Source organism: Sinocyclocheilus anshuiensis, unplaced genomic scaffold (assembly GCF_001515605.1).
Source record: "Sinocyclocheilus anshuiensis isolate Anshui unplaced genomic scaffold, SAMN03320099.WGS_v1.1 scaffold452, whole genome shotgun sequence".
NCBI lineage: Eukaryota > Metazoa > Chordata > Actinopteri > Cypriniformes > Cyprinidae > Sinocyclocheilus > Sinocyclocheilus anshuiensis.
This window is the reverse complement of record NW_015555719.1, coordinates 165,148-176,523: the sequence shown is the minus strand read 5'-3', so window position 1 is coordinate 176,523 and position 11,376 is coordinate 165,148. Positions and strand designations below refer to the sequence as shown.

At 40.3% G+C, this 11,376-nt stretch overlaps 1 protein-coding gene across 5 annotated transcripts in view; it reads right to left on the bottom strand.

Moving 5' to 3' along the window:
- arel1 (apoptosis resistant E3 ubiquitin protein ligase 1) overlaps nucleotides 1-11,376 on the bottom strand; it is a 96,781-nt gene that overhangs the window by 50,848 nt on the left and 34,557 nt on the right. For all 5 annotated transcript variants that reach the window (XM_016465507.1, XM_016465510.1, XM_016465509.1 and 2 more), the window contains exons 3-4: nucleotides 8,864-9,032; nucleotides 7,301-7,521 (exon numbers count right to left, since the gene is read on the bottom strand). In XM_016465507.1, the coding sequence (XP_016320993.1) occupies nucleotides 7,301-7,521; nucleotides 8,864-9,032 (390 nt within the window). The remainder of the gene's footprint in view (nucleotides 1-7,300; nucleotides 7,522-8,863; nucleotides 9,033-11,376) is intronic.

The following is an 11,376-nucleotide window of genomic DNA, read 5'->3' as shown; positions in this document are numbered from 1 at the left end:
AAAAAACACTGGGTGGATTTTTATCATTATAGGGTGGTTGTGTACACACAATGCCAACACACATTTCAGTTCAAACAACTTCTAAAAGTGCATGTCACATCCGATGACCCCTTTAAGACGCTTCAATTGTATTTTCATTAAATACCCCGCGATAATGTAGTTTAAGTCAATGTGGTCAGCAGTAAGGGGCGTGTCTACTCATGATGTGGAGGAGAGAGCGCTCAGTGCACAGGATGGACATTAGCCGAGCCGAGCAACAGAAAGATAGAGATGGTGGATAAAAAAACAAAAGAGGAATATGTCTGTGGAACAAAAGAAGGCTTACGATAAGGCAAGAAGTATGGCCCGTGTAAATATCGGATCAGCTTTCCAGCGCTGGAGAGAACTCAAGGAGCGGAAGGCCTGCGTCAATACGTCATAAATAGAATGCAGCAGCAGTTTTCTGTCGGGATTTGTCATGCCGCATCCAGTGTAGACAGCATTACTGATTATAATGAGTTCTATAGTATTTTGTCGTGTCACTCGCGTCCGGTGTAGACATGGTGTAACATTGGTTTTGCTTTGTTTCACAGAACTAATATTTGCCTGGGTTGCCTAAGTATGTGTGGGGCGGGGCTATAAAAATAGGGGCGAGACCCTTTTGGGGTAGGGGCGTGTTTGTTTTGGTGATTTGAAATATCAACATTGGCTACCAGAAATCACTTACCCCACCTTTAACCAAATGCTTTTCACCTGACTCAACATCTCTCACTGTTTTACACTCCGATTGATGCACATAAGCAAACAGACAGTGCAATTCTTCACTTTTACCTATTTGCTACCATACTTTATTCTTCTCCTATACTAATGGATCGCGTGTCCCCGAGCACCTAAGCATTGCAGGTGCATCGCACATCTCACTCTGCACACCGAGTGATGCGCGTAAGCAAATTCTATACTTATTTACCCCCTTACATTATATTTTATTCCTCTCTTTTAATCTGTAATATAGCGTGTGTTCCGTGGCACCTAAACGTCACGCGCCTGCCACAAGAGCTCTCACTTTTTACAGCCACCGGACACCGAGATTGATGCCCGTGATTTTTAATATCAAGTTATCTCACTTTGTATTTGTATTGGACAGTATTGACCCCATTATAATCAGCGATGCTGTCTACACTGGATACGGCGCGATGCGACACGACAACTGTCATGTCCGGTGTAGCCACCACAGTGTAAGGTGGCAAGTAAATAAGTGTAGAATTGCACTGTCTGTTTGCTATTTGCATCAATCGGAGTGTAAAACAGTGAGAGATGTTGAGGCAGGTGAAAAGCATTTGGTTAATGGGGAATATTGACCTATTGTGCGTCTTGTTGCCGAGCCCCGCCTTGACATAATGATTGACAGGTTGGGGGCGTGACCGTCTTGGAATGCATTTTCATATCCAACTTCACTTAAACATTATCGCTGGGTATTTAATGAAAATGCAATTGAAACGTAAGTGTCAATGCATTTAAGAAAAATAAAAGACATTTAAATCACCATTTTTGCTACCATTTTGCTGCACATTTGGCTCAGAATGCATTTTGAAATTCACACTGCATTTTGCTACAATTATCATGCGGTATCACGATGAAAATGCAATCTCAAGTGTCCTACTTGTAAGTTTAAATGCATTTAGGAAAAATTGCATTTAAATGATAATTTTGCTACAGTTTTTGCTTGGACATGTTAAACTTATCTTATCAATTTGGGTAATACAATTTCATTTTAATTTTGCAACTTATAAAGCGCTAAAATATGTTTTTAATTTACCTGAGTTTAGCGCGTGCACCACGACTATGAAAAGCCATGATCAATGGAGCTCTGAAATAACGATTCACCATGGCAACACCAAAAAGACTTCTGCATACTATGGAATACTTAACTTTAATTCTAAATTAATGTTATCAGAGGTAAAAACTGTCAGAAAGATCATTTATTGAACTAATATTCATTTTCATGGTATCCCATGGGCAAAAAAAGAAAAGAAAAAAAAATGTGGCAGGAGAAAAAAAATTTAATATAAAAACATAATTCAATCACGTAAGGCTTCAAGCATGGGTGTAGGCTAACGTTACATGACTTTAAAATATTTGACATTCAATAAATATCATTCAGTGTATCTATTTCAATGTGCAGCAGCTTTTCCCACATAGTCTAATGCTTTTTCATATAATTAAATGTTCTCTAATCCAACATGCTACATTTCTTAATTAGGGTAATGAAAAACATTTGACTTCTATTCAGAAGCCAACAGCAAGAAGGCAGAGACTTGTAAAATGGGAGGAGAACCTGCACCAGCACCCCTGACAAATGAAGAGGAGATGGCCACAATACCAATATTAAAATCCAACAGGGAAAAGAATAATAATTTGTTGCTTTTGTATTTGTAGAACATAAAGATGACCAAATAAATTGTGAATAATTTGTGTTTATTTAACAGCTGTGGTGGTGGTTACGGCATATATCTTGCACGACCCTTCCATCTGGCATCCTTCCATTCCATACAGTAATCAGCTTCATTTTTGGAAGATGCGATGGTGAGAATGTGTGTGTAATCAATGCATCCAACCACACTGGAAATCCTAAAGGAAATTCTAATTATTAGGTTACTTGGAGGTCGCAACAAGATGTTGTCAAGTAAACGCCATTTAATAATGGTACCGTTCAAATAAAAATGCATGTGGATATGGCAAAATAAAATAAAGTAAAATAAATTCCTCTCCTGGTGTAAATTTAACTCCCCGTGAATTAATGCAGCCTCCTCATCTACAGGATCCCTTATAAAAAGACATGCCATTTTTGTCACATTTACCTTGTCTGCATGATGAAAATGAAAGTGGTCCAGTGAGAAAAATAATCTTGTTTCCATTTTCATTAAGATTATTTTTCTTACTCCGCTGGCAATTAATTTTAGACTAGATATCGTATATATTTATATATTCTATAGTTATATAGAAAATGCATCATGATTTAAGAATTTTTAGATATTTGTACTTGAAATAAGGCAAAAATCTCAACAATAAAAGCAATTTTTGCAGCGTGAATGAATGAATGAATGAGGTATTTAAACCCGACCAGGTTAGGTTCACAGAGTACCTTACTATGGTAACTTACCGAGAGGTTTAGTTTTGTCTTTTATTGGAACCGAAAACACTGAGTTTCCCTTTTCAGGGGTTAACAAACTCTGAGTTTCCAACAAAACCCACTTTCTGGAATACACCCCTGATCGCAGAACTGGGATCGCATGACCCAGAGAGCGCGTGATTCCGCCTATCCATCCCGCCTTCACTTACTCCAAGTTAATCGATAACGAATTGTGATTGGATGGTAATTTGGTTCTACGACAAGCTTACTTACCTTTGATTAGGCTGTTCTCGCGTGATAGAACACTTCTACTACTCGCTGTGATCACCCAGGGCCAGTCATAATTACCCCCCCTCTATTACGCTTTTTCACTTTTTGAATTTTAGTCAGTGTATAGTGTGTATGTTTGGGCATAAAAAAGATCTACAGAGTGGTTAGAACGCTTGGTTGAGTGCATCAGACAAGACGACGACGAAGAAGAAGTGCTGCTGTAGCCTCAAGTTATTATACGTGCACCTGAATAATTATGTATGTAAATATGTATGTTACAATTATGAAAACATTTTTATAATAAATTGCTGACAGTACAATACTGAACACTAGCCGGGTTTCCATCCAAAGTTGCGAATTTAACTTATGCGCAAAACTGGAATATCGCATAAAACATTTGTGAACAAGCACTGTTTCCATCCAATGAGTCAGAGAGAACAAAAACCGACTGTCTTCAGAAAATTGGATGTCATTTCCATTTCATCTTGCATGTAATGTCTGATAAAGCAGCGTTTGTAAGCGGAGCGCTGCTTTGTGTACAGCCGTGTACAGCACTGCTTTGTGTGCTTTGTGTATGAATTTGCATATATATGCTACCACAAATAGAGTCTAAGTGTGGGATAACAGTTTCCACTGCAATTCATGTTATAATGTTAGAATTAAAGAACAATAAACATAATACATATTATGCACTTATCTGTACATAGTACATAATTAATCTGTACATAATTAATATGCACTTATCTGTACATAGTAAATGCAGTTATTTTCAAGCGGTTGTTGACATCGTATCTAAAATGTGATTTAGCCAAAAAAACAAAAAAAACAATAACGTTACCACTCTGATATGTCTTGCAATATCTGTGCGTGCAAAGGTTCTGCACGATCCTCTTGTTCAATATTCTCGGGGTCTGAATCCGGCTCAAATTGATATGGCAATATTGACACCATCCTTAACTATACCAGAGCAGACGGAACTTGCTGCTTTGGCATGGGGCGTGACAGTACTGAAACACCATCTAAGCTGTTCGCCAATCACAGCGCACTGGGACAGCTAACCAATCACATGACATTTCGTTTTTTGGATGGCGGGCCTTCATCAAACCTGGAACTAATCGAGCCGTTTGTGCCAGGCTGGGGAGAAAGGTATTGTAATAATGTAAATTATGTGAAAAATAATGCGTTTTTCGAACCACCAAGCATGAGAGCATGTTCTAGTACATCCCCAAAACAAAATCAAGACTTTGTAAAGGAGCATAATAGGACCCTATTAAAGCAGGCTAACATATTCTATTACACTTAATAAACAAAATGATCTTCAAAAATACCATCATATGACCACTTTAAAGGCATTTCAGTACTGTTGCAGACAGAAGCACTAAATAGGTCTCACAAAAAATGGCTTTAGAAGTCATTATTGTATGTTTTAATGTTCTCTCACTGGCCAAATGCAATCCATTTAGAGCAATTTAGTTTGTCAGTCTTCCTGAGGTAGATTTGGGGATTGTTAAGTCTTGTATTTTATCTGGAATACATACACTTTATTTAATAAACATGCACTAGATATATGTTTTGACCTCTGTTTTTCACCCTTTTTAAACAAATGACTTAAAGGGGTCATCGGATTTCAGCAAAATTCACTTTTACATGTTGTTTGAACTGAAATGTGTGTTGGCAGTGTGTGTACACAACCACCCTATAATGATAAAAATCCACAGTGTTTTTTTTTTTTTTTAATATTGATAAATCATGACCCCTTTTCTAAAATCAAGCCATTCTCAGATTCTTGACGTCACACAGGCCAAGGCCCCTCCCACGATTGTCGATTGACACTGGTGTTTTACCTTAAACCCTCCCTGAGTGAGCTGTAAACAGTCCGCCATTGTTTCAACGCATGAGCAGGTGTAGACCAGGGGGGTATTCCAAAAAGCAGGTTATGTGACATTAGTGGTGACATTAGTGGTCGACCGATATTTGGCATTTTTCAAATATCGGCATCGGCCGATAAGTTTTTCTGTTTGGCCGATGTGTTCGAGGCGGGACTTTTATTTTGGCAGCGCTGAGAACTGTGCGCCAGAGCACACAGTGCTCACATTCTCCCTCTTGTTCGCTGTTGTCATTCAGTTCTGTCTAATATAGATAGAAGTCTATCTAATAATCAGACAGAACTGTTAAACAAAAGGAATTAAAATGTATACAAAAAAGTATTATAACGATTGCTTTAATATTATTAGTAATAGAAAGGCAAACATTATAATACTTTCTCATTTGCTGTCAGCATTCAGCAAATACGCATTTATATCATTTAAACAAATCTTTGAATGACTAATGAACATTTAATTTCGCAAACCTTGCAAACTTAGTCGGATCCAGTTGTGAGATCTTGTGAAGTGTGCATGTGTATCCTGCATGATCGCGTGTGCTCTGTGTGCTCTGAATTGAATGCGGACAGGAGGAGAGTTCAGCCTCACTGGAGATGTGCGATTGACAAACTTTAAAGGGATCCTATTATGCTCTTTTACAAAGTCTCGATTTTGTTTTGGGGGTGTACTAGAACATGCTCTCATGCTTTGTGGTTCGAAAAACACATTATTTTTCACATAATGTACATTATTAAAATACCTTTCTCCCCAGCCTGGCACAAACGGCTCGATTAGTTCCGGCTTTGATGAAGGTTCGCCTTCCGAAAAACAAAATGTGTTGTGATTGGTTAGCTGTCCCAGTGCGCTGTGATTGGCGAACAGCTTAGACAGTGTTTCAGTACTGTCACGTCCCTTTATCTATGACTTAATATATAATTAGCATCAAACAAACAATATAATTCATATTCTCAAGAATTAAAGATTAAACGGGAAAAAAAAAAAGATTGCACAACCATCAATTAGGTGGTGGATATGCACTAAGCATGTAAACGACCATTGAACAAAAGAAGAAGAAAGAAACAGCATGGCACGCTTTTTCTTAGCGTCCGTTTCCATAGTGACTCGTCGATTCGTCGCTCTGTTGAGAATGTCTTGAGTCTTAACCAGGAACATACTCTGAGTTGAATGAACTTACTCCCGGATGCGTTTTTGGAACCACATACCTCGAGTAAGCAAGGTTTGGGGCTAATCAAACGAAAGTTCAGGGTTTAGCTGACGGTAAGTTAACCATGCTTTCTGGAATACACCCCAGAATGACTCCTAAGCAATTGAGGTGTTTTGTTGTTGGATGTAATAATGAACATAGCAGTCGTAATTTATTCCTGACATCTGAGCTGCTGAAGACGCAGTGGATTACCTTTGTTTTTTTAAGGGAATGCACCCCCAATCTACCTAAATTAGTCTATGTTCGCACGAATCATTCGTGATCCAGCCTCACCTACATAAGTAGTGAGTATACGTTTTTTTAATTAATTTAGAAAATTGCTTTTCCTAATAATGTGCTAGTTAGAAAGTTTCACGATGAATGCGGCTAAAGTTTACAGTCTCTCACAGAACTGCGTACCCCACAGAAGAAAGGGGCAGGGTGAGCAGAGCTCATTATCATTTAAAGAGAAATGCACCATAATGGCTTGCTGTGAACAGAGCTGTTTTTGACAGGTTAAAAGGGTGTTGTTTTAGACCAGTGGTTCCCAACCCTGGTCCTGGAGGCACACCAACACTGCATGTTTTGCATGTCTTTTTAATCAAACACACCTGATTCAGATCTTCAGCTCATTAGTAGAGACTCCAAGACCTGAAATTGGTGTGTCAGAGAAAGGAGACATGCAAAATGTGCAGTATTGGGGGGCCTCCAGGACCAGGGTTGGGAACCACTGTTTTACTTAACACAAAGTACGTTATAGACTTTTCATTAAGACCCTAAAGAATCATATCAACTTGTGAAAAATGGACATCCGATGAACCCTTTCGAGGTAAATTCGAACAATAGGATACATACCAAAAGACCACTTCTCATTCAGCCGCCTCTCAGCAAGGCTGTGCACCAGCTGAATCTCGTAGTCTTGATCTCTACTTCCCTTAGATGCCTGGAGGACCCTCACACCTGTGGACAGTTTGATGTAATCCTCGTAGTAATAGCCCCACGCTGCTAGAGAAAGCTGAAGCTGGCTGTCAAACTGTGCTAGATCATCCAGGGTAGTGCAGCCCAGGGTCTTCAGGCTGCCGAAATACAGTATAAAGAAGAGCCATTATATAACAGACAGGATAGATGGATGAGTGAATGTTTGAACTTCCTGACTTTCTCTGCCATTTATCAAGCAGACAGACACGTCAGAGATGGCTACAGGAGCTGTACTTTCTCAGAAGTAACATGGTAAGGAGCATCGTCATTTTGTCACAACCACATGGACTTTAGTTTGTTTTCATTCCTCATGTGTTCCCTTGACCTAATTCCTGTCTCCCCTTGATTATGTTAGTCAGTTCACCTGTGTCTAGTTAATTTAATCATTAGTCCCTCATTGGTCTGTGTATTTAAATTCCTGTCTGTTCAGTTTCAGTTTGTTGGGTCTCGTTGATTGTTACTACCTTCCTCTGTGTGGACTACCTATATGTGGATTTATTAAAGACTGTCAACCTTCATCATCTTCATGTGTGTTCATCTACACCAGGGCTGCATCCGAAAACTTAGGCAGCTGACTTGCTGCCTCGCTGCCATATGAGGCAATGACTTTGCAGGCAGCGTTTTTGCACGAAGGCACCTCATGAAACTGATTTCGGACAGGCTTCTGAGGCAGCATAACAGTTTAATGATCTACAACAAAATAGAATGAGTTTTTGTGATAAGTAAATGAAAATGTAATCACTAAAATACTGATTTCTCGCTAGAAATATCATCAAAAGTGCAAAAAGTTAGTCAGAAATATACATTTACACACAAACTGGCCACCAAACGCAACTTTCAGATGCCATCTTTATTTTTTAGCTCAACTGTCACGGAATTGAACGCACAGGATTGTGGGATATCAAAGGCAGCGAAGGATACATCTATGCTGCCTTCAAAATTCAATCAGAAGAAGGTACCTCCGGAGACAGGAAGTAAAGCAGAATTTGGATTCTGCCTCCGAAGGCAGCATTTTAGAGTTTTCGGATGCAGCCCAGGGATCCTCAAATCTAGCCCACAAGATCCACTTTCCTGCAGAGTTTAGCTCTAACCCTAATCAAACACACCTGAGCATGCTAATCAATGTCATCAGGATCATCAGAAAATCACAGGTAGGTGAGTTTGATCAGGGTTGGAGCTAAACTCTGCAGCACATTGGCCCTCCAGGGCAAGATTTGAGGAACCCTGATCTACACCGTAGCGTGACACATTTAATGTGGGGTGCACTTGAACCTGGCTTGACCAGACCTCCTCTCATTCTTTCATCCATCACTCTGCCGTCACAATAAACTCTGAAATCACTAACAATGTGATCCCTTCTTCTCATTCTCCCACTAGAAAGCTGATGTATACATAGCTGTTGATGTTTTTTGAGTGACAATGATGTGTATGTGAACTCACGTGTGATAGTAGTGCTCCAGGCTCTGGGAACAAAGCCACTCCTGGAAGGCAAAGTCTCTGAGCAGCTGCACTTGGGCCTCAGTAATCTCCCTCCAGTGATGCTTTTCCTTCACCACTTCCTTCAGCCAAGACAGCACACATAAACTCAGCTCCTCCAGAGTCTGTACATCTTTAATGGAAGTAAAATAATTGAAAGAAAATGTTATTACATTCTTACTACGAGAACTATTTTAGGATTATTGGCACCCTTTCGTTTTATACTTCAGTTTTATACCTTCATTTTATTTAATTTTTTTTACCTACTTCTAGTATAATGTTAAACAAAATGTTTATATTTTAAAAATATAATATAAAAAAAAAAAGTATCAAATATTTAAAAAATATATAAAAACTGTGTAACCACTAAACTGGTAAAAAAAAAACAGCAACCATTCAATGCATGAAGTCCACTAAAACGTAGGGTGAAACAGATTTTATAGGGCTCCACAGATATAAGAAAATATTCAACATTTTACGCAATTAACAAAGGGGCGGAGCTAGGTTTGGCCACCCCACACACAACTGCTAAAGAATTGTTTATTTAGATGCGCAGAACGTCTTTACGAGCACATCAAACAGAAGACTTTTCAGACGCGCACTCCACGGCTGCATCCGAAAACTGAAAAATGCTGCCTTCGGAAGACGCATTCCAAGGTAGGAAGGCATCAAGGCACGTCCGAATTCAATGTTAGCTTCAGTTCCTGTCTCCTGAGATGCCTTCATCTGGCCGATTTTTCAAGGCAACATAGATGTATCCTTCCCTGCCTTTGATATCCCACAATCCTGTGTGTTCCATTCTGTGACAGTTAAGCTAAAAAATCAAGATGGCATCTGAAAGTTGCGGTCGGTGGTCATGTGCAACGTACAACGTGTAAATGTAAGTTTTTGATCAACGTTTTCCACTTTTAATGTCATTTCTAGCGAGAAATTAATATTGCAGTAATTAAATATTCACTTAGTTATCACCAAAGCTCTCTATATTTAGCTGTAGATCATTAAACCGTTACTCTGCCTCAGAAGTCTGTCCGAAATCAGTTTCATGAGGTGCCTTCATGCGCAAACGCTGCCTGTAAGTCATTGCCTTATAGGGCAGCGAGGCAACAAGTCAGCTGCCTAAGTTTTGGGATGCAGCCCATGTCACCTCAGCACCAGGTGCGAGTCAAACGAGCGCGGAAATGGTACCAGTGACGAGGAGCATCAGTAGAACAACAGCGAACTGCTGCACTCCTAGCATGTGCTCTTCAATTGCATGCACAAATACGACAGCGCATGCTGTAGCCTTTATCATTTCATTTCAAAGCATGAAAGAAACTACAAGCATGCAATGTCGTGGTTATGTCGTCAGTTAAGTCACAAAGTTACAAAAAAGGCGATATATTATTTATGAGTCACATTTAAAGCAGTATCAGATTCGCATCAAGTTCAGCAGCAGCAGCTATAATAAGAATTTCAGTTTTCGTTCAGTTTAAAAAAAAACGTACTCGGTTGCTAACGGAACCTCGGTTCCCTGAGATATGGGAACGAGTACTGCGTCTTGCTAGGCGCATATGGGAAAAAAGCCTTTTTTCTCCTGAACTAAAGCCTTTTCATTCACGCAGTGAAACTGCACGGTAGGTTACCTCGACTGAAGCGACAACTGAGTCGTGCAGCTACATAGCACGGCTAGCAATGCAGTACTCGTTCCCGTATCTCAGGGAACCGAGGTTACATTAGTAACCTAGTTAGTAATACTAGACTCATACTGCGTCTTGCTAGACGCATATGGGAACACAGTACAATCACGCCGTGCTAATGTAGTGGAACGACTAAAAGTATAAAACTTCCATAAGCAACCAATGCCCATAGAGAAGTTAACAACAACCCAAGGCTAAGACGGGCTGAGCTTCCCGAGGTCACACCCGGCCAGGTTAATCGTTCCAGAGTACTCCTGTAACTCCAACACCCAGGGGTCGAGAGCTAACAGGTGAAACAATGCCAGAGAGCTTGAGCGTGATACGGCCAAGGGCTCTCTGCCAGATCTGCTTACGCAGCGCATGTCACTTTAAGCGGAAAGGACCCTGGCCTGCAAGGCCAGGACTTCCAGGTTATAAAAACTTGCGAATGTGGATGGCGAGGCCCAGCTGGCTGCCTCACAATTATCCGCAATGGACACACACGTCTATAGGGGGCGGAACTCTCAATATAGATTCTCAGAGCTCTGACGGAGCAGAGCAGAGACAGCTCTCTGTCCTCTTCAGTTGGAGGAAGCGCAGAGAGCATAATGCCTTGTGCTCTGAACGGAGTAGAGAGCACCTTAAGTACGTAACCGTGCCTTGGTTTCAGGACGACTTTAGCGTCATTAGGCTCGAATTTCAGGCAGGCAGGGCTAATAAAGAGCGCCTGCGGGTCCCCTATTCACTTTACTGATGCCAGTGCTAGAAGCAGAGCAGTCTTCAGCGATAGCGACCGAATGTTGGCAGACTGTAGCGGCTCGA